This window comes from Myiozetetes cayanensis, unplaced genomic scaffold (genome assembly GCF_022539395.1).
Source record: "Myiozetetes cayanensis isolate MyiCay16 unplaced genomic scaffold, myiCay2020 scf17, whole genome shotgun sequence".
Classification (NCBI taxonomy): domain Eukaryota; kingdom Metazoa; phylum Chordata; class Aves; order Passeriformes; family Tyrannidae; genus Myiozetetes; species Myiozetetes cayanensis.
In genome coordinates, this window is record NW_026087378.1 from 17,240,563 (window position 1) to 17,262,748 (window position 22,186).

Genomic DNA, 22,186 nt, shown 5'->3' on the forward strand with positions numbered 1-22,186 from the left:
GGGGGGCTGTGCTGCCAGAAGGGGAGGGTGAGGGGCTCTATGGCTCTGCTGGCAAGCAGTGGGCAGGAGATAACACCCATTCTAAATGTCATGGATATTTGTAGGGATGCTGGATTAGTTGCATCTCTACTCAGTAGCAAGGTCTAAAGATTTGCTAAACCAACTGAGAAGTGAAGCATTTGTTTCTTATTGGTTCTGTAAGGCTGTCTGATGAGCTGTTTCAGATGCCTCTCTGTGGGCCTTCTCCACAAGAGCAGCAGAGAAAAACATACCAGAAACAGATTCTGAGAGCTGGAACTGCAATGGCACTGGTGAGAAACAGGCTTAGCTGAACCTTAACATCGTCTTTTCTCTTAGTTGATTACTACAGTTTGTGATTTAAAAAGGTGTAGCAAAGCTGAATATACTTGAGTGGCAGAAAATGCTTTGATAATCAAAGAACATAATCGTTGATTTCTACAGAAGTTTGTTCTCTTCAGTGATTTCCCATATATTTTTCCATGTTGCATATAGATACCGTGCTTGAACGTTTAGTCAAATCATTATGTTCAGTGAGAACCAGGAATTTGGGACGGGATGGTGATGGTCTTACCTCAACACCAAGGTGGGACATGGCCAATGTATCTACTCAGACCTGGAGCACTCCTAAGTTTAATAATACAGACACAACCAGTACATCCCACCTTTACCACCAAGATCTGAGTCTCGTAAGACAGGTTCAACTCAGACTTGCCCTGTAAATATAAATACAAGCTTTGCCACAACGTGCAACATCTGAGTTAGTATTAATATTTCTGACTGTGAAATTCTAACAGTAAGGATTTCTAGGGAGGTGGTACCTGCATGGCATTTAGGGTGGGGGAGAAGATTTGGTAGCTGAGCAGATGAAATTTAAGATTGAAGGCTATGTTAGAAGGGGATGACTCCCTGTTTTGAGTTATATATACTTGATGTTAAATAAAAGCAGCTTAAATAAAACCTGCTTAAATCCTCCTTGAAAAGCATCACATATACCAAACATCCTTGACTAGCAGCCATTTGGCTGCCAAGGGGAGTGCTGCTTTATTTGTGGAACACGGTGGACAAATCAATTTGGAGACTGTGAAGGGAAAGAATGAAACTTTTTATTATCTGGATACTCCTAGTTATATATGAAAAACAATTTTGAACTGTCAGTGGGGCATGATGAAACCCCGAGGTGTGAGCTGGGTTTAACATGAAGTGTTCCTTAACCTTTTGGAAACCAGAACTGTTAGAAGGTTTGCCTTACTGGTGTGTGTTACATACCCCCTTCCTGAAGATCTTGGTCTCTTGTCTGCTGCCTTCAGCAGGGTAAAGGATCCCTGCTGGTTCTCAGGTGGGTTAGGTATTTGGATGACAAGCCTTGGGAACAGGGAAACTGGTTCATTTTCTGTCTGGAAGATTAAGCTGGATCACTGCTGTGAATCCCATGTTCATCATCATGACTTGGGTGATAGAATAAGGGATGTTCTCATTATGTGGTAAGAAAGAAAGTCTAGCAGCGTGGTAAAGGACCAGGTTATCATTCAGAATGACTGTGACTACTTAAATATGACAGATAGAAAAGCTGCAAAATAATGCAGTCAAGTACCTGTTACTGCACAGGATGGGGAGTAGGAGGATGTCCTCCAAATGGAGAATGTCCCCCCAGGTATAAAATGTTCTTGTCCCATGTTCTTTTGTTGGGCATTTTGGATAGCATAATGCTGTAGTTCAGCATGTGGTCTGTTGTGCCTGACCCTGGTTAGCTCCTGCTGTGCAGGTCAGGCCATTCCTTGAATACTGGCTTCCCTGAGAAAAACCAGGAGACACCAGGGAGTGCAGTTAAAAGCTTTTAGAAAGCAGCCTGTCAGGAGAGTTAAAATGTGAAGCCTGACAGCAGATAGCCTGTTAAACACCCTTTAGGTAGCACAAGGTGGTGGGACTGATGCACAGGAGATGAGCAGTTACGTTTTTTGCTGTGTAACCCAAAGGGGTTTGCTCTGTCCAGGGATGGGGTGCCTGCAGCATCGCTTGGTGCAGGGCAGGTGGAATGTGCCTACTCAGAAGTGCCTGAGGTACAGCCAGCACTGCCTTCAGGTGTGTGTGGGAGTGCAGCCTGGAAAAGAGGAGCACGAGCACTAGGCCTGTCCGTGATTCCTTGGGGTGCAGAGCTCACTCTTGGAATTGTGCTCCTTCGTGGGCTTTTACAGAAGCCTTGGGTACCTTCAGAACTATTCTGCAAAGAAGCTGCAGAGCTGCATTCCTCTTTTTGCCAAAATCTAGAAATTATTTGCATGCCAGTATCATGGAGGTAGGTATCTGAAGTTCTTCTCACAACCTTGAATTACCAGTTTTTGAAAACACTGAGGCCTTTAGTTGTGGCTTTTGGAAGGAGAGCTTTGTGCATATCTCGGTGTGTTCCTGGCAGGCCAGCTCCCGTAGCGGGGTACAAAGTGCAGCCCCAGCGTTCAACCTCTCTCTGCTCAGGTGTGTGCCCTCCCTTCTGTGAGCAGGACTGGGGACTGCCCTGGGAGCACTTCAGAACCAGAACTCCTCTCGGTTCTGCTGCAGCACAAAGTCGTTCTTCAGGACTGGAAAGGGAATTTTTATATTTCCCAGCTTACTCTGAGTGTGCAGTGGCTCACAGGTGTGTGCCAGTGGGGGTGTCTGTTTGGAAAAGGAGCAGTAGAATAGCAGTAGTGGTTTCTTGAGGCAGAATGAAGACCTATTCCTAATCTTTAGCTGTTGAGACCTTGAGTGTTTGTAGAAAGCAGGGCAAGTTGTCTAGGGATGGCTCTGCTCACAAAGCTGCTCATTGCCTGGGGCAGTAGCTCTGAGGGTGGCTTCTTTTAACAACTGTTCTTCCCCTGTTCTCATGTCCTTGCAAGTGCACTGAACCCCAGTATATTGCATTCCTGTTGAACCACTGTCGGGACCAGTAATAACCCAAAAGTTTGCAGTTAACGTGCTGGACGGTGAGCATGGTTTACGGTTGGGGCTTTGTGTGTCTGAGCATTAGATGTGTGGGGAGGACATTCCTGCTCCCCGCAGGAGCTCTGACTGATGTTCAGTTTTCAGTGGCACCTGGTTCAACTTGGCTGTGCCACCCAGCTTTGCCCTGTGCTCGCACTTCAGAGACTTTGCCAACAGTGCCAGATGACATCTCCATCGCCGGTTGGGCTCACAGCAGTGTCTGTGCGGCGCAGTGGGCCAGATGGGGATCTCAGCCCACCTTGCAAAAATGGATTTCTTTCCCTTTAGCCAAATCAGTTCTTCCCCATCTGGTTAATCGCTCAGACGTGGGGAAAGCTGTGCCAGTACGGAGGGGGTGTGATGTGCGAACGGGAATGAGTTCCTGGAGGGGTGTGGGAGGATGAACGTTGGTCTTTAAGCAGCTTTTCTACTGCTTATGAAACCACAGGCTGGGCGACCACAGCTCCTTGTGCAGTGGTGGTGTTCTATATATTCCCTCACTTGAGATTCAGCGTCACTCACTCTTCCGCCGCGTGGTCCGTGCTGCCTTGTCCTTGAAACTCCTGCTCCCCGCGCGTGTGCTGCTGGGTGTCCTGTGCGTGGCAGGGCTGGGCCGTGGAGAACCTGTTCCTATGGCAGTGGGGAGGCCAGTGGCCTGCCCGGGTCCCTCTTGCAGAGGACGTCCTCTCCGGTAGATGTTACAGTGACTGTGGCCTTGTGGGGGTTGTGGTGGCTCTGCAGGAGCTAAAGATGGAGTGCTCTGCTGCAATATCTCTGACGGGGTTTGCTGTTACCAGGTTTGAATTCAATAAGGGGGAGGGCTCCAGCAGTCACAGGGACAGGGAAGTTTTCAGAGCACTGGAGCATTCTCATGGTGGGATCACAACCCTGCTGTAATGTAGCCCTGGCATTTCTCCTTCTATCCCCTAAACCTACTTCACCCATGTGTAGGTAACCTATAGCCTGTTCCTGTATTCTCCGCAGGTATTTAATTGAATAAACCTATTTATTGCAATGTACAAATGATATCCAAGCCATTGCTGCCAAGCAGTCTTTGATATCAAGCTATGCTTTTTAAATAAATTTCAATAACGTTGCTACTAAGTGGTTTTATAGACCATTACTTTTGGCCAATTCATGAACTATTACACTAACGTATTTTCAGATGAATTGCCTTTATTATTCTACTAATACAATTAATGTATCTTCTCATGGTTACCTCGTCCTGCACTTTGTTTCTGTGAGAGATGTAACATCATTAACCCGTATAGGAACAACCTTTCCCTGGAAACCTGCTGTGCTCCCCAGAGCCCTGGGTGTGTTTCTCAGAAACCATAAAGGCTCTCAGCTTATATTTTCTTGTCTGCTTATGTAGGAAACATTCATGCCAATCTAATTGGAAGGGAATAAACCAGTGAAATTCCTTGTGGAGGGTGGGATGTTACCTGGGGGCAAAGGGCATTTCACAGTGTGCCCTGTGCCAGTGTCTGGGCTGTGGAATGAGCCTGTGGATGAGTGAAATGAGAAGAGGGTGATCAGGAGAGAAGGTTAATTACTGAGTTCGAAGGGCTTAGGGGTCAGTGTCAGAGGCCAGGCCAGGACAGGAGGTGGCCACCCTTCACATTCCTGCAGCCAGTCCCTGGGGCTCTGGAGCTGCAGCCTGGAATGTGCTGTGGGAGCGGGGACCTTCAGCTGCACCCCCGAGTTTTTTCAGTCAAAGCCATCAGAAAGGTTCGCATATGCCAGCATCGATTGGGCTCTTCCCAGTCTCTCTCTTTTCTCAGCTTTCAGCTTTAAAGTTTTCTTTCTGCCAGCAGTGTGGGCACTTGGAGCGGGGGCGGAGTGGAAAGCTGAGTGCACTTAGGTGAGTGTTGCTGCCTCGCCCCTGGTGAGGCTGCTCCTCAGTGTGGCAGCTTTACAGGGCAGAGCCGTGTTGGCAGTGGTGCTGTGAGTCCTTAAGGCCTGCGTGGTGCCGTGGGCATGGCTGGGGGTCACCCTGCCAGGGAGCCTGCTGAGCCCCCGAGTGCCCCGGAGCCTTGACCCTGCCCTGGGAAAGCAGCAACCCTGCCTGTGCCGCTCCTGCACTGCTAACTGAGCTGTTGGGGTAAAGCACTCGGGTGTTGGTACGTGTTGTAAACGTGGTTGGTTACCAAAATTAGTGCCTTGCCTCCTGCTTCTTAAAAATAATGGCACGTTGTGCTCGTCTGGCGGCTCTGGGGACATCTGGTGCTGTCAGAGAAACGTGACTGCTGAGGGGCTGTGCAGGCAATGCCCTGTCCAGAGGAAGATCTTAAAATACCGGCTAATAAGCTTTAAAATTACTTCAACAGTAGGTATTTAGGAAAAGGGTGGAAGGGACTTGGGGATTGTATTTCTCTGCCTGACTCTTTAAAAAATAAAAAGCTACAAATGTGGATTTAGTCTGATCTTGAATTTTGAGGGCAGTGCAAATGAAGAGGTAGAATCTATTCTGTCTGAAACGATATGAATTGGTTTTAGGGATCTGTAAATACTTTGAATCAATTTTTTACTGTCGTTATGGTTCAGTTTATTCTTTTATTGTACTGTACAGCATCAGTGTTAATCCAGTGATCTGTTGTAGTTCATTATTTTTAGTTTCATTTTTTTAGACTACTGGTTTCAACAGCAAAGCTATTTTAGTAGTTTCACTCAACTTTTCTCATAATCGTGTTTGCCGTTCCACTGGGATGTTGATATAAAACTGTAACGGGAAGGAAGGGCTCTGTGACAGCTTTGAGCAGATCTCTTCATGCAAATCTGCTTTTCTCTCCTATGTAAATGTTATGGGGAAGTGTAATAGATATGTAAGCTGTTAAGTATGAACCAGCTGGATTTTCTGGCTTTGTAAGGCTTATATTCACTGCTTTACCTTTGTACTCCCACAAGGTGAACTGGGCAAAGGGGGAGGTTGGGTAGGTTGAGTTAAACCTGGCTCCTGATGAGTAGGCCAGACATTGCCCATCTTGTCATGGCTCTGATAAAGTAGTGTGGCTTTATTTGGTTTTACCTTTATTTTCTAACCAAAATGTACAGGTAATGTCTGTATATTGTCGTAACAAGCAATTTTTAAAATTACTACCAGTCGAACCAAAACTGATATTTCTGGATATGGTATAACCTTTTCTTGCGCTAAATGGATGTTTTGTGTTTAATAGTCTCCATTTTAATTTAAAGATACGTTCCATCAGCATTAACCATAAAAAATTGTATTCATGCAACTCTTTTCTTCTAGAAATGACTGCTGTCACTGCAGCCAATGTGAACTTCAAATGGGACCCCAAAAGCCTGGAGATAAGAACACTGGCGGTTGAAAGGCTACTTGAACCTCTTGTTACACAGGTGGGAAAAGAATGGGGGCAAAATAAACCTTCATAAAGATGTTTTGATGTATTATTTCAATTAGGTAACTTGTAAAACTTAAATTCCAAGAGTAAAAATACAAAAAAATTAAAGATGGAAAGACATACAAGGAGTTTCTTTGTTCAGTTTTATTGTAGGAGTTATTGGGCAGGGGTGTAGCAAGACTGTGCTGCTTCAGCATTGGATAAGACAGTCTTTCAATCAGAAGTGCAGAAAAGCATGTTAGTAACTCATTTCCATGCCTGTGGTTTGTCTGGGATTTGTGAAGAAGAACCTCTCTCTCCATGGTGTGCATGTCCCCAGGAAATGCACTGAAGAGCAGAGGAAGGCTGGAATAAGGCTTGTAAATGGGAGCTGTGGCACTGGGCATTTTGAAGATTCAGGGAAGAGGCTTCCCAGGAGGTTTGAAGAGTAGGTGCACTGGAGACAGTTCACTCATCCCTTCTAACATTGTTTTCCTGGAATGTGGAATGTCTAAAATGACAGCATGAACTGGACATGATTCCTGCTGAGTACAGACTGGAATGATCATGTTTTATTTCCAGTACTAATATCCCCTTAGTCATCAAACTGCTGTTCCCTCTGGATCCTCAGATGGGCAGTTCTGCTGGAAAGCTTTTTAGCTGAAGTTACTGACGGAGTCTTAAGAGAAGTTGTCTTAGTTTGGCAAACTGAGCAAACTAGTTCATAGAACCTTTTTGTCCAGGTTCAGTGTCTGTAACTTATTCTTCAAGGAAAACAGGCAATCCCAAACTTTCTAAATGATGTGACTTGCAAAATACAGGGAGGGAAATGGAGCAAATTGTTTTGTTGCAACTTCTTTATTTGTAGGATGTGATGAACTGAGATTACTCAGTACAAATGCTCCCCATTAACCAACATGATATTCCCAGCTGATGACTTTCCCTCTCTGAATCAACCCACTGAGAAGATGGATTCAGCTCTGAGGACTTTTATGTCAGAAGTCCTCAGGCTTTCCAGAGTAATAACTTTTTTAGTGTTATTTAACATCCCATTGAAGTAGCTTTGTATGCATTTTCCTAGGCTTTCCAAAAAGGAGAGGAGAGGGAAAAAAAAAGGCAAATGGAGAAGTATGTGTGGATTTTGTGACATCTTTGTTTGATAGAAGGGGATGGATCCTGGTCCTGAGCTAAGAGTACCTGTTGGTCATCTGGCTGCTGGTGATGGCCCTGGTCCCACAGGGTTTCAGTCTAAAACATAGAATTGGAGATATTGGTTGGTTGCAGGAGGATTGTGAGAGCTCAGTTTGGGAAATAATGAGCTCTAGGAGGTCCTTTGCATTCAGCCCATTGTCTGTAGTGCTCTTCTGGACTGAAAAGACACTGTTTCTAGATTTCTATAGATCCAGACTTCAACCTTGTTTGGGGTCTCTTATGATTGGAGAGTTATCCCAGACTAATTATTCCCACCTTGGTTTCCTTTATGTGGTGCCAAAGAGCTCTGACCTGTTACTGAGATTGCAGTTTATCAAGAATACAAATAGATCTCCATTCTGAAATCAACTTTTAGGTCTGCTGCTGATAAGAAAAAACTGTAAGCTGTTTAGCTGCATTTATAATGCTCATCTAAAGAATCAAGAAACATGGTCATGTTTAAACAGATGTGAAAAACACTTGCTAGGTTAACTGTTGGAGCTGGCAATATGCACTGTCTAGTAAAAAAATACATGTGGCATTACTGTCAAATTGATAAACACCTCATTTACTTGTTTTGTTTTTTTTTTTCCCTTCCACCTGTGCCTTTAGGTGACAACACTGGTTAACACCAGCAACAAGGGCCCCTCTAATAAAAAGCGAGGGCGTTCTAAGAAGGCCCATGTTCTGGCTGCCTCAGTCGAACAAGCAACGGAGAATTTCCTGGAGAAAGGAGACAAAATCGCGAAGGAGAGCCAGTTCCTCAAGGAGGAGCTGGTGGCGGCGGTGGAAGATGTCCGCAAGCAAGGTAAGAGCGGCGTGTCTGGTGGCTTGTCAAGCCCTGGCTCTTCAGGGTAAGTTCCTTTTGCTGTTATTTCCTTTTGCTTGGTTTCTGACTCTGCACCTCTCCACTTGTGTGGATTCTCAGCTTGCCTGGCTGGCACCCTCGAGGAGCAATATGAACTGGATAGATCTGGAAATTGGATGTCCCAAGGAGAGATTAAGAGGAGAAGCAGAAGGGCTGATTCTTTGAAGAACATTTAAAAACTCAGTTTAACCTTAAAAGTAACCCCCCTCCCGAATTTTATGGAACTACATCTCAAATATCAATAACTTCTTCAATATTTCAGTGCATACAGACCAGCATTGTAGGAGGAAGAGCCAAGTGTTGACTTGACAGAGATGTGTATCTTGAATATGCAAAATGTAAACAGCAACAAACAGAATGTGAAGACCTTGGTTAAACATTCCAGGCTTCCTCCCCCACATCTAGTGTTGATTTTTATAATTTTCTTTTTTACTTTCTTAGAGAAGACCTCCAAGAAAAGCCTGTGGAGCTGACTTACTCTAAAATATGCACTAGTAAATATTGTTGCTCATAAATCATTTATCATTCTTCCAGTCATGAGTCTTTTCTATGCTTCAGTGAAACCCAGTCAACTGGCATTAATGGTGACGACTGCTCCTGCAAAAGAGGGAAAACTCATTAGCATTAATTACTTGTTTGTAGCTGAAGTTGCAGAGTGGTGAAATATTAGTTAGAAATGGTTCTAAGTTCTGGATGATCCTGGCTGAGAGACCAAAGAAAGATCAAGGTAAGAAGGCTGCAAAACAAGAGGCTAATTGAGTTGGCTTAATTTAACAACAACAAGCAGCAAAAGAGACCTCTTTGACTCAAAGCTTTAATTCCTGGTGCTTGCAGCTCAGAGTTGAGAGTCAGAGCTCCTCTGGGAGTACCTCCAAGTGACTCTGTGATACCAGTGAGCAAGGGAGCTGTGCTCAGCCCTGGGGATTGAGAAGTTCCCTGAGCTGGATTTATGGTTGTGCCTTGCAGTGAGAAGCTGGTAGGAAGGAGAGACTGATAGAAAAACCTTCTGGGTGGCCCTTTCACTTGTTACTTGGCCTCTCCTTGGTTTTGAGACTACCCGTGGACCAAAGGCTCACTGCTCCATTGGGCTTTGCCAGGAGATGAAGTGCACAACTGAGACGTGCTGGAGTGAAACAATTTCCCACCTTAGAGTCGTTTCACCTCCTCCTCCCTCTTTGCTGTTTGCAGCTTGCATGTGGCCTGGTGCAGGGAGAGAGTAGCTGTGCCTTTCCTGAGGCTGGTGTGTGCCCAGACTCGAGGGAGTCACCTGGATACAGCTGGTGCCCCCCCTCATTTGTGGGGAACAGGGCTCAAAGCTGTGCCCTGTCACAGGGCAGTGTTTGACCAGATTTAGCACAGCAGGAAGGTAAGGAAATGAAAATCCAACCAGCCTTTGAGGAAATCGGAAGCAAGAGGTGAAAAATGAGACAACAGAGGGAAGGGTTGTTGCCAGCAAGGCCTGGGAAGATTGCAGTTCTCAGCAGTGCTAGTAACAGCAAGGAGGTACAACCTCCCAACATACATGTTTATATCCATTCCATGCACTTATGAAACACTCCCAGTACTGTGGTAGACCAGTCGGAATTAATGAGCTGGAGAGACAAGGGAAGGGTGATACAGAGCCTGTGTGTGTGCTGGGCAAGTCTTCCTTGTGTCGGTGCCTTTATCTGCCTTTTGCACCGGGGCAGGAGTAGAGAGGAGGATCTGGGTGTTGTGGTCAGCAGCAGGGTGATCAGGAGCTGTGTCTGAGAGCAGCAGTGGGATTACAGATAGAGAGCACAATTTATCTTCAGCAGGGGACAGGAAAATAGAATTAATAAGGCCTCTATTTAGAGTAGGGAGGGGTTTAGTTACCATAATAAAAAAAGATGAATGAATGCAGACAGGGATTATGAAGATGATTAGGACAATAGATAACTTGTCTCATCAGAGAAAATTAAAAAAATTTTTTTTAACCTAGCAGGAAGAAGATTGAGAGAGTACATGATTTTAGTGAACAAGCTTGTTCATAAAATCCCATTTGCTGGGGGTAAAAACAAAGAAGTGAAAAGAGCTATTTGGAATGAATAATAGCATTGCTACATACTAAATCAATGTAAGTGGGTCTTCAAAGTCTTCCTGTTTTCTACAATGGAAGGATAAATTATAACTTGCTTTAAATATTAAATTAATGAAATCTCCTACAGTAAGATTCCTGGCCCTTTAAAGACTTGGACTTTTGGTGTTTTATAAAGCAGTGGAACTTCTTAAGATTTTGAGCAGAATAGTGGAGGCAAAGAATCAAAGTGTTTTTCAGAATAGATGCTACTGGACTTGGTACTGGGCAAACATTTGATGTGAATGCCTCAGATTTCAGCATCCTTGCAGCATTTGTTACAGTCATTTCTACCACTGGGGTTTGCTGGGTAACAGGGGGCAATGTTGGTCTTGCCCAGCCTTAGTCCCCCCACTGTGAGCTGTCTGGGTTCTACCTTCTCATGAGCTATGAAGTCTTGGAGTGTTCAGCTCTGCTGGTGCTGCTGGGAGGTGTTTTGGAACTGAACCAGTTCCTTACCCAGGCGCTTGGCACTGAGACAGGTTCCAAACTGGGATTAAGAATGAAATTTGTTTTGGGTCAGACTGAGACCATTCCAGATTTCCTGGAGTACTGATGGCCACAGTTCACTCTCTGTGTATCTGCACGTGAGCGTGGGGATCCAGAGAATTAGCTGTGCTCTGCCAACTCTACATAACAGACCAAAAATTAAAGCTTAAAATTAAAAAAGCTTAAGCCTGTGTGTGGGGCTTGAGGCAAGAGACTGGATGAATGGTCTTGTGAATCCTGTGGGCTTTGATCATGTTTCAGGTTGCAAATGCAGGGGAATGAGCCGACTGATGCAGTGTGGTGTCTTTCTATCTTGTGCTTCGAAGTGAAGGTTTTTTCAAAACTCAGCAGTGAGACAAATTATGAAAAAGGAAAACAGGTTTTCAACTGTACTTCAAGCAAAGGTGCATGGCTTAAGGACTTCCAAGGAGTAGAAGGAGACCAGTTGGGGAACACAAACACTGAATTATTCTTGGAAAACTCAACTTGAAAATTCTGTTGTGACCAGCTAGCTTAATTTCTTGGAAAAGTGCAGTAAGTTTAGTTGTTTCCCTCCAAGAACAATGCTTTAGGAGTGTGCACTTGGATTAGAAGTAATCCTTCAACCAAGGATGTGGGGTCTTGGAAAAGCCATAACCTAAGGGAGCTCAGAGATGACTCTTGGAAAACCATAGGAATGTTGTAGGCAGTATATAGATGTAATTGAGACAAAACTAAGGAGCTAACAGAGGTTTTTATTGCCACAAGTATCAACTCCTGTGTTGATATGGCAAAGGGTGATGCAGGGCCTTGTCCTTTATAGTGGAAAGCCAAGGCAGCCTGTTGTGACAGGGGTTGAAGGTGGCATTAGTGGTGAGATGGGACTGCAGTATCCACAATGGTAGAGACGTGAAACTCTGAGTTCCTGCTTGCCTTCCTTTGGTGGGGAATGGCAACCTCTAGGGAATGGGGGGGGTGCTCTGGGCAGGTGGAGGAATGGCCTGGTGGCACTTGTGGTGTTTCCAGTGCTGCTGGCAGAGCAGCCTGGGGACAGGCTTTGAACTGGGAGGTGCTGAAGGGTACCAGGTGATGTGTGGGCACGAGTTTCCAACTTGGAGGAAGAGCAGCAGTGCCTGTGTGTCCTGCTCTTGCTGCCTTGCCTGTCCCCTCCGCCCTCCCTCCCATCAGTGGTGGTGGGAGCAATTGTCGTGGTCGTGGTGTACCACTGCAAGGAGGACTAATAGTGCTGTCTGAAAGTGCTGTCACACCCTACGGGCATGGTGGGAAGGCAACTAGAAAATGGTAATTTTCTTTTGATGGACTAAAATCTTACTATTTCTGAAATGGGCTTTCTTCCCTTAAATTTAATTGAATCTGTAGTGCTTTATTGACAAGATCATGGGACAGTTATTGTTGCCTCTTCTCTTCTCAACTCTGTTTCATTTTCTTTCCCTTCTAATACCTAGTGAAAATCCAAGGTTATATTGGAAAAGCAGATTACTCATGTAAGAATCTGTACCAGTTTTATAATCTGAGTCTCATAGTTGGACTCTTCACCATGTGTTACTTTTAACTCTTCTTTATCTGCTCCCCAGCTAATGTTACCTCTGGTTCAAATTTGAAATGTGGAGATTATGCTGGATCCCCTTTGAACTGCTAATGCACACACACAGTGCAGTAACTGCATATTTAGGCCAGGGCAGAGTGCCCTGTTACCATTTGATTCCAGCTAAAATAACTACCCCATGTTGCTTTTCCTTTATAAAAAGTCTGAAAGCCAGCTTTCTTTAATTGGCAGAAATATATATATATATGCAACAACTTTAAATATAATCTTCCTTTAATTCTGGGAAGCCGGTTATCTTTTGACACCCTGACAAGCTGTTTGAAACTCACTAAATCTTTTAAAGTCTCCTGTTAAAATAAAAAGGAATAGCATTTTATTTCAGGACTGGCTTGAAAGGTTGCAATTTAAGAGATGGGTAGAGGATAATTTTGGTCATTTAGCAATTTCTGAGATTCGAGTGAAGCAAGTGGCCACCTCTCTAAATTTTTTAAAATAGAAAATAAATGAAAACAACATTCTTTTAGGAGTTGAAAATGTGGGACTTTTACATGTAAGTAAATAAAGGGGGAAATATTTTTAGTCAATTTTTGGTTCTGACATATCATAGAATGGCCTGGATTGGAAGGGACCTCAAAGCCCATCGAGTTCCACCCCCTGCCATGGGCAGGGACACCTTCCAGCAGTCCAGGTTGCTCCAAGCCCTGTCCAGCCTGGTCTTGGACACTTCCAGGGATCCAGGGGCAGCCACAGCTTCTCTGGGCAACCTGTGCCAGGGCCTCCCCACCCTCCCCACCCACACCTTCTCAATATCCAATCCAGACCTATTCTCTAGCAGTGGGAAGCCATTCCCCCTTGTCCTGTTACTTCATGTTCTTGTAAACAGATCCTCTTAAATCCCGAGATTGTTAATAGATTTCATACTTGTGGTGGTGACATTTATTTTTTTATTAGCCTTTTCTGGAAGGAATAAGGAAAGGCTCATGTCAGCTGTGTAGGGGTTTTGTAATGGCTGCAGTTTTCAGCATTGGTGATACATTCTTTTGTCCATCTGGAAATCTGGGGTTCTTATCCCTTGCTAAAGTAAATAGTCCTGTTCCCCAAAGCTGGGTAAGGGAGAGCTTTGGGTTGATATTCAGAGCTGCCCCATGCATGGACAGAAGCCTTTTTTTTTCCCCTCTCTCACAGAACTGAAGTAGCATATTTTTTTTATCTTAAAATGTTATGTGCCACTCTTGGTTGTATTATTTAAGATGATGGAAGGGTGTTACATAGGAGGGAGCATTTGAGCAAAATTGACTATCTTGATGTGGTTGCTTGGACAGGCTGGCAGCTGTGCTGGGGCTGAATTTAGCTGTGAAGGTGTGGAGTGCCTGGGTGCTAGGAACTCTCTGTGGGGATGGTTAACCCCCAGGCTCTCCAGCTGTTGGTATCTTTGAGTAGTTAAAAATAAGTTGTTAAAATAAACAGAAGCATCCCAGGACTGCATCATGTCGAGCTGTCGGTGCGGCCCTCACCCAACCCTGTTTGGGAGTGGGCTCCATGGGACTGGCTGTCAGCTGTCACTTGTCAAGCACTGTTGGAGGCTTTTTCTCATCTGAGACAGGCTATTTCTGTTTTGGCATTTAGCCATGTGGACACTTTTTCATACAGGTTTGGGAAGCCTCTGGCACAGCAGTTATAACAGTTCATCTCCTTTCTGGTCATCTGCTGCTGCCTGCACATCTCTGACCTTGAGGACCTACACTTTCTGTACAAAGTCCTAACTGTTCTCCCAGGAGTTTCTGAGATGCAGAGATCCAAGAATAATAATGTGGAATCTAAAACTTGCTGCTGTGTAGGAACTGTGGAACTGGAAACTGCTTGAAAAAGCAGGGGAGAAATCCAAAATTTATTCCCCTGACTGTATGCAGACATTACTTTTATGCTTTCCAAATGCCTTCTGGAGGAATTGTTCTAGCTGGGTAAAGTGGCCTTTGCTTTTCATAGTTAACCAATGGCATTGTTACCATCTGAAACCCAAATTCTTTCCTCCTGCACCAGATGCAGACCCACAGGCTATGAAATGCTGAAGCATTTTACGAAGCAGTGCCTGGCTTTGAATTCAAACCAGGGCATATCCAGCCAGGTCATCGCTCCGAGTTGTTTACAGTCCCAGGAGCTGTGGCAGCTCGCTGTGTGTTTACAGTGCTTTCTGCTGCTTTCTGCTTAACTCCTTTTGCTCAGGCTTTGAAGGCATTGTACTCGTGAAATAACTGCAGCCCTACAAAGGCATGCTGAATCTGCCTCTCCAGAGGATTCTGGCATGTTAAAACACCTGTACAAATGGAAATCAGGACTGAAGTGCTATTTCCCAACCTCTCCTCCCTGCCGAGCCCCTCTGCCCCGATGCCATGTGGTGGCTGTGCTCAGAGGTAGCCACGTGCACTAAGGGTTGGCTGTATCTTACAAACGTGTCGTGTTTTAAGGCTTAGGTTGGCTTGCCCAGGATCCTGGCAGCCCCTTGGGAAGCGCTGTGCGGTGTTAAAGCCATCCACGTGTCCCCTGTGCAGGTGACCTGATGAAGAGTGCGTCGGGGGAGTTCGCAGACGACCCCTGCTCGTCGGTGAAGCGCGGGAACATGGTGCGAGCGGCGCGGGCCCTGCTCTCCGCCGTCACCCGCCTGCTCATCCTGGCCGACATGGCAGATGTCTACAAGCTGCTTGTCCAGCTCAAAGTGGTGAGAGTGGTTCTTGGCTGTGCCCTGCCAGGTGTCTGTGTCACACACGTGCTGACCCTGCAGGGTGCGTGCACTGCCAGTGCCTTGAGCAGGGAGGGGTTTGGGGTTTTTCCTCCCAGCACAGTGTGTGCAGTGAACGCCTGTCACTTGTTTTACACTCGTTGTCAGTAACTGTTGATGTCGAGTTGCACCTTGTTCTAAACTTCTAGTGTAGAAACTGAGGCTCTGTGGCTGTAGGTGATAGTTGGCCCTTTCATCTTACAGAAATCATTTGGCTTTCTTATAATTTGGGATGAGGAGCTTCGGCAGACTGAGTAAAATGGGAGTGGAATATTTGAGTGAGGCTTTTCTTCCCTGGAGCAAGAGAGTGGTGGGTGGTTGGTGCACAGTTTGAAATGAAATGAGATTGAATACTGGGCCTGCCTTTGCTCATGGGCTTTGAGGATTTTCTGTGTGCCCTTCCATGGCCACTGCCACAGCTCTGCCAGGGCTCTTGGCTCCTTCATGCTCTGCCAGATTTGTGCACTTGACTGTCTCTGGTAGCTGGTGAGTATGAAGTAGTAGCTAACCCTTGCATACTGTTAGCCTTTGAAGTGTCTCTCTGCAAAAAATAACAGGGGGCAGGGGAAGATTGCTTTCTCTGTCTGCCATGAAATACATTCTTAATTACTTCCTGACCTGTGGACTGTATTGCTTGGAAAAATATACCAGCGTATTTTCTTTTAGGTGGAAGATGGTATCTTGAAACTGAGAAATGCTGGCACAGAGCAGGACTTGGGTATCCAATACAAAGCCCTCAAACCAGAAGTGGACAAGCTTAACATAATGGCAGCCAAAAGACAACAGGTATAGTATGGCAGCTCTTTCTTCTGTATGTTATTTCTTCTTTACCAAAGTAAGGGAGCCTTGCTGCTCTTGGACAGGACCTTTTATTTTATTTTTATTACTGATACTTTGTGTTGCTCTGCCATGTTTAGGAACTCTGAACTTGCTTGGTAAGCAGGAAAAGTCTGCTTGGCTGCAGGGTGCTGCTTCTGACAGAATTTGTTCTTAGTAGCATTTGTTAATGGTTAATGCTTTAGTGCCTTAAAGAAATGCTACTCCCCAAGACTTGCACTTCCCAATTTGAAGCAGTGCAGGTGTGGGTAAGGAAGGAGAAATGATTTGTGTCCCAGTGCCTGGTGCACTCACCCCTAGGCCACGTTGCTGTCATGGTTCACACCGACAGACCGTGTCCATGTGTGGTGGGCAAGAGTCACGGCTGGGCACAGCTTCTTCCAAAGGAGTGACTGGTGATGCTCATTAGTCTTGCACTAAAATGCCCATTTGAGAAGGGATTTAAATCCCTGTTTGTTATGGGTATGTTCTGTGTTTGGATGGCTTGTGCAAAACCTTAAATTGCATGTGAAATTTGTTTTGTTCAACAGCACTGGTGTGACTCATTCTTGTGTAGGTAAGTTTTCAAAAGAAAGCAGAGGTGTGGGCAGTTCCACTTATCAGGAATAGCATAATTCTTGTAAAGCATTTTTTCCTCTTTGTTCTTCTGATATGTACAAACCAAAATTGCTTATGTACCTCTGACACTTCTTGGGACTTTTTGCAGAGATTTATCGTAGAAAATAAACTGGGTACAGTCTAAAATGGATTGCCAGTTGGTTATGTATCTCAAATCTGATTGCAGTAAATGGGAGTAGGGTTGTGATGGCAATGCAATAAATGCTCCTAAACTGCTTTGTGATAGATTGTTCTGCACTATGGGAAGTAGTTGTACAAAATCTGTAAATCTGTATGCCTGCTTGGAGCGCCCTCCCTGCTTGGTGTGTACCTTACAGAGGTCACATATTGCCCATTCATTTTGAAGAGGCTGACAGACTTTTTTTTTTCCCCTTTTCTCTGTAAGGCAGTCCTCACCTTCATTTTCATCACCTCTTTGTTAGATTTAAGAGCCAACTTTAAAATTATGATGCTGCCAATAACTGTTCATTCTTCCTTTTATAAACTTGCTGCTTGTGCTGGACTCAGAAGCTGTATCTAATCATGATGCTTCTGTTCCAAAACAGGTGATGGTGCTTTAGAGAATTGCAACAGGGAGTGTTTGGGAAAAGACTTATGGACTTGCTTGCTAATCTTAAATTAGCAGTAATTACAGTCATTGGATTAATTTTGTCTCATTGGAGGCGAACAAGAAGTTGAATGAGATGATATATTTGTTCTTCTGAAATTAAGTACCCGGAGTCTCTTGAGGAGAGTAAATGTCATTTTCTAGGTGTGATTAAAGAAAACATTCTGGTTGTGAGCCTGGGAGTTTAAATTATAGATGATCTTGCTTCTCATCGGCAAGTGTAAGACAGGACAGCTTTCAAAATGCTGGTCCTGTGCTGCAGAGAGGAGCAAAAATCCAGTGTTGGATTTTGAATTGTGGAGTTGTGAATTGCCCTGCAATTATGGTGGTTTTTGTCTTTATGAAGCTGTTGTGTTTTGCAATCAGTTGAGCCCTCAAGAATAAGACCACTCAGCCAGCAGACAGATTTGAGCACACCAGGCAGAGAACCTGCCTGTCTTTTGAAGGTGCACGGAGATGGCATGTGGATGTTGAACGCAGGGAATGTTCTCAAATGCTTTTTTTTTTTTTTCTTTTTCCTTTAATTTTCCTAACAGGAGTTGAAGGATGTGGGTCACCGTGACCAAATGGCAGCAGCCAGAGGAATTCTGCAGAAGAACGTCCCCATCCTGTACACGGCGTCCCAGGCCTGCCTGCAGCACCCTGACGTCGCTGCCTACAAGGCCAACAGGGACCTGATCTACAAGCAGCTGCAGCAGGCGGTGACGGGCATCTCCAACGCCGCCCAGGCCACCGGCTCTGACGACGCTGCCCAGCAGCAGGGCGGGGGTGGAGAGCTGGCCTACGCCCTCAACAACTTCGATGTGAGTCCTGAACCCCTTGCCTTTAGGAAACAGAGTGCTAACTCACCTGCTTTAGTGGCAGCAGCTGGCTGCTATTTATATTGCCTGCAAGATCACTTTCTGCTGAGGTACAGCAAGTCATAGCTAAAGTAAGAAAAAAGTCTTTTTCTCAACTAGGGTTGATGGAATATAGAGAGTTATCTATGTGGTTCTTGGTGATTGAAGGCTGTCAAATTAAACTAGCTCTGAAATAGCAGTTAGCCTACTGCTACCTTAGATGTAAGCCCTTGGTTTATTTGAAATTGATTATTTCATAATATATTTATATAATGTATTCTTGTAGGTGACAGAAATGATTTATTAAAAGTGAATAATGTCTTTGGAATTGCCCAAACTACCTATTGAGAGGAACATGAAGTGGGAAGTTTAATATGATCTTTGGTTGGGGATGAAGTCATTTCACACTGATGTGCTGTACTGATCTGTCGTGTTCTTTGTCTCACGTTCAGCATGTTGCTGAGGACAGCCATGTATTTTTACTGAGATCTCCTTCCTTTTGAAGCCAGGATTCTGTGTCTACCACTGATTCAGCCTCTGAATTTTAAACACCTTACCTCCAGAACTCTATTTAATATTGCAAAACCATCACTCAAAAGGCAATTAGTAGTTATTTTGCCAGATTTTGCTCACCGTCTCCTCTTCATTTTTACCACTCTTGTTCCTCCCTTTCTGCCATGTTTCTTTCACCAGGATAAAGTACTATTTGAGTTTTCCCTGTGCCTGGTGGGAAGCCTTTCTCTGATCTCTTGGGTAACAAAAAGATGTCATGGCTGTCTTGATCTTTGTGACTGACTTCAGTTTTCAGTCTGCCTTTCTTATTCTGTCAGCTGTGTGCTCAGTAAGCCTTAGGAGTGTGCCTCAGGTTCCCCTGAGGGACCACAGCTTCTCACAGGTACCTGTGGGAGGGGAAGGCAGGGACTGACTTGGGTACATGGAATTGAAGAAGCAATTCGGTTCAGGTTTGTGGACTGGCTGATCCAGCTCGAACCATCTAACAAGATTTCTGATATATCACTGTATTTTACAATACAAACTCTCCAATATATGGCTGGAGACTACTTTTTTTGAGTGTTGCAGTTGCATGAGGCTTGTGAGCTTTGAATTCCACTTTGTGGGGCTCTCTGCTAGCAGCAGTGCTTGATCAGCAGCCCAGCTCAATGCACGGTGTGTGCAATAGCTCTGTCGTGTCATCCCTGCCAAAGGAGGCTGACAAAACAAATGTGGTGAGGTTCTTGGCAGATGTTATCCCTGCACTTCATTTCCTGCTGCTGCTTGAGTGTTATTGCGCTCCTGTAATAGAGGCTTTGCACACACATGCCCCCACACACTCCAGTGATGGTAAAATATTAAATGACTACCAGCAGATAACAAGCTGATTGTTCTCTCTCCTTTCTGATGGTGCAGTCCATGCTCCTGTTGTATTAACCACATGGCTAAAAGCTTCAGGAAAACTGAGGAGTGTGTTGGAGAGCACATCTGTGTTCTCATCCTGCTGTGGTGGCTGAGTGGTTCCTCCACTGGGGTATGAAGTGTGCTGGCTGGCAGGAGGAGCAGTGGTTGTGCCGTGGCTGCTGAGCTTAGCTGGTGTGCAAACTGAGAACCCCCAGCTCAAAAGACTTTGGGCATTCTCTCGTGATTAGCAAGTCTTGCCCCTGTACTGGGAAGAAAACCCATCCAAACCCTAAACCAACCACCAAACCTTCAAATGGACAAATAAGTTTTCTTTAAGAAATTGGAGACCTGTTGAAATAAATGACCAGCAAGTACTCAAAGGTGGTAAATCCTGCACAGCTTTCTGGGCAACGTCCCTGGCTGGTGTATTGGCCTCTTGAGAGCAGATACATCAGTGCTGCTGTTTCAGCCTTGAGTCTCTTGGTATGCTTATGAATACTCTGGCAAGATAAACCTGTGATAATTTTCTGTCATGAAGAAATGGATTTCTGTGCTGTTTGAAAGCTTTGTGTTGGTATTTCACTGGGGAAGTTTTGAGAATAGAGTTGTATTTACCTGCCTAACAGCGAAGAGAAGGAAGACTGGACAAAGTAGGACAACGGAGCACTATGTACAAGGCTAATTTTGGATGTTTGTTTTCTTGTTCATGATGGGATAATTATACCTGACAAGTTAAGTAGTGAAGGCATGTCTGAATTGACATGTAGTTAGGAAGAGTTCTGTACTTTGAACCTTATTTGTGCTGGCACGTTCGATTTTTGCCATTCGTGTAACGAGGCTTCCTGTGGCCAAGATTTGTTTAGCTGTCAGAGCAGCACAAGAAATGACTGGCGATGTAATCTGCTGGGGAACCTCTTAGTAATTTTACAAAACTACTCATGAAAATCCTCCTCAGTGCCAGAATAGTGTCACTTGCCTTTTAATGCCCGATCAGGGTGTTGCTCTAAGTGGTGGTTGTGTTGGTGACTTCTCAGTAAGTTACTGCTTTGTCCGATCACTGATTTTTGCAGAACCTTTCTTTTACTAGAAACAAATTATTGTGGATCCATCGACCTTCAGCGAGGAACGTTTCAGGCCGTCCCTGGAAGAGCGCCTGGAGAGCATCATTAGCGGCGCGGCGCTGATGGCTGACTCATCATGCACACGTGATGACCGACGGGAGCGCATCGTGGCCGAGTGTAACGCGGTGCGACAGGCCTTGCAGGATCTACTCTCCGAGTACATGGGCAACGTGAGTATCTCCTGCTTTGGTGGCATAGTTTGGGTGGCTTTTAACTCCATATGATGAGCTCAAGTGTGGAATCAAAGCTGGTTTGTTCTGGTCCAAACAGAGTTTGAAAAGTAAACAGGAGTCCTGAAAGGTTTGTCTTGAGGCAGGATGAAACATACTTAAATTATCCATGTGATATTTATCTTAAAATTAATCTCTAATCTTCCAAGCAACTGTTAACAAGTTGTTAACCCTTTGGCACTACTTTTAATTAATGACTCTTAATGCCAGTTTGTGTAGGAATTCAGTGGAATTAGTCTGTTTTTCCACCTTGGTTTACGTAAAGTAACGGGGCTTATGCACAAAGTACGGCTTTGCTTCTGTTGACTCTTGGAAAGTTTAACTGTGTCATCTTTTTAGCTAAGGGCGTAAATTGTCAGAATCAAGTTAGTTATTGTCGCTACTCAGTTTGAGTAGAGGTGATGTATGAAGTCAAATATTTAGTGAAGAATCCTGAGAGCAGTTTGGTATAAATATTGGGCTCTGAGCAGTTCTTTTCCAGTATTTAGGCATTGCATGTGCAAACACAGTATTTGAAGCCTGGGAGTGTTTCTGCAGTTGCAGTGAGTATCATGTCATGCGGATGAGCTTCTGCAGCTGAAGGCATCATGATGTAATACTGGACTTTCTTCCCCCCATTGCTCCTTTACTCTTGTCCCAGTGAGTTTTCATCTGAGTAACTTGTTGTGTTGAGAGGTGAGCTCGGGCTATCATAAGATTGACACTATATCTCGTTGTTAAACATGAATACTGTTAAAGCTGATTTTGGAAATGAGGTTACAGAAATAGCAACAACTTAAGCAAACTGTGGCTTGTAGAACTGTGGCAAGTAAAATTGTCTGAAGAAGTCTTAATGGGAGTCTTATTTATGCTTTTGAACGTGTTTGAGGTGAAAGTTCAGAGATACCTTTTTTAGACAGTAGGACTTATTTAGGAGGCTCAATGTGTTAAGTACCTTAACTTCAATCTATTGGCATAAGTGACTTCAGTGCAGAGTAAAACTGGTCCAAAGGCTGTCATATGTGGGTTGGGGTGGTAAAATTTGGGGAACAGATGCAGTGTGTGGTAGAGAGAAAGGCAAACAAGGATTTCTGTTTACCAAAGACAAGGACAAAGTAATTGAACGAAACTGGTGCAAGTCTGATGTAGCCTGCGGGCCAAGCGAGATAATTCATGTAGTCTGTCTTAATTGCTTGTGCAAGTAGCTTGTGCTCAGCACTGACAATTTGTGGAACTTCAGAGTGCAGCTGGGAAGCAAAGCACGAGGTTGTGCCG

General features: G+C 44.7%; 1 protein-coding gene across 1 annotated transcript in view; it reads left to right on the top strand.

The window, feature by feature from the left end:
- The window catches only part of CTNNA1 (catenin alpha 1), a 119,997-nt gene that overhangs the window by 10,463 nt on the left and 87,348 nt on the right, over positions 1 to 22,186 (top strand). Inside the window, exons 2-7 of the mRNA XM_050312319.1 lie at positions 6,230 to 6,336; positions 8,124 to 8,319; positions 15,059 to 15,225; positions 15,952 to 16,071; positions 17,884 to 18,150; positions 20,669 to 20,872. Of these exons, the coding sequence (XP_050168276.1) occupies positions 6,232 to 6,336; positions 8,124 to 8,319; positions 15,059 to 15,225; positions 15,952 to 16,071; positions 17,884 to 18,150; positions 20,669 to 20,872 (1,059 nt within the window). The 5' untranslated portion in view covers positions 6,230 to 6,231. The remainder of the gene's footprint in view (positions 1 to 6,229; positions 6,337 to 8,123; positions 8,320 to 15,058; positions 15,226 to 15,951; positions 16,072 to 17,883; positions 18,151 to 20,668; positions 20,873 to 22,186) is intronic.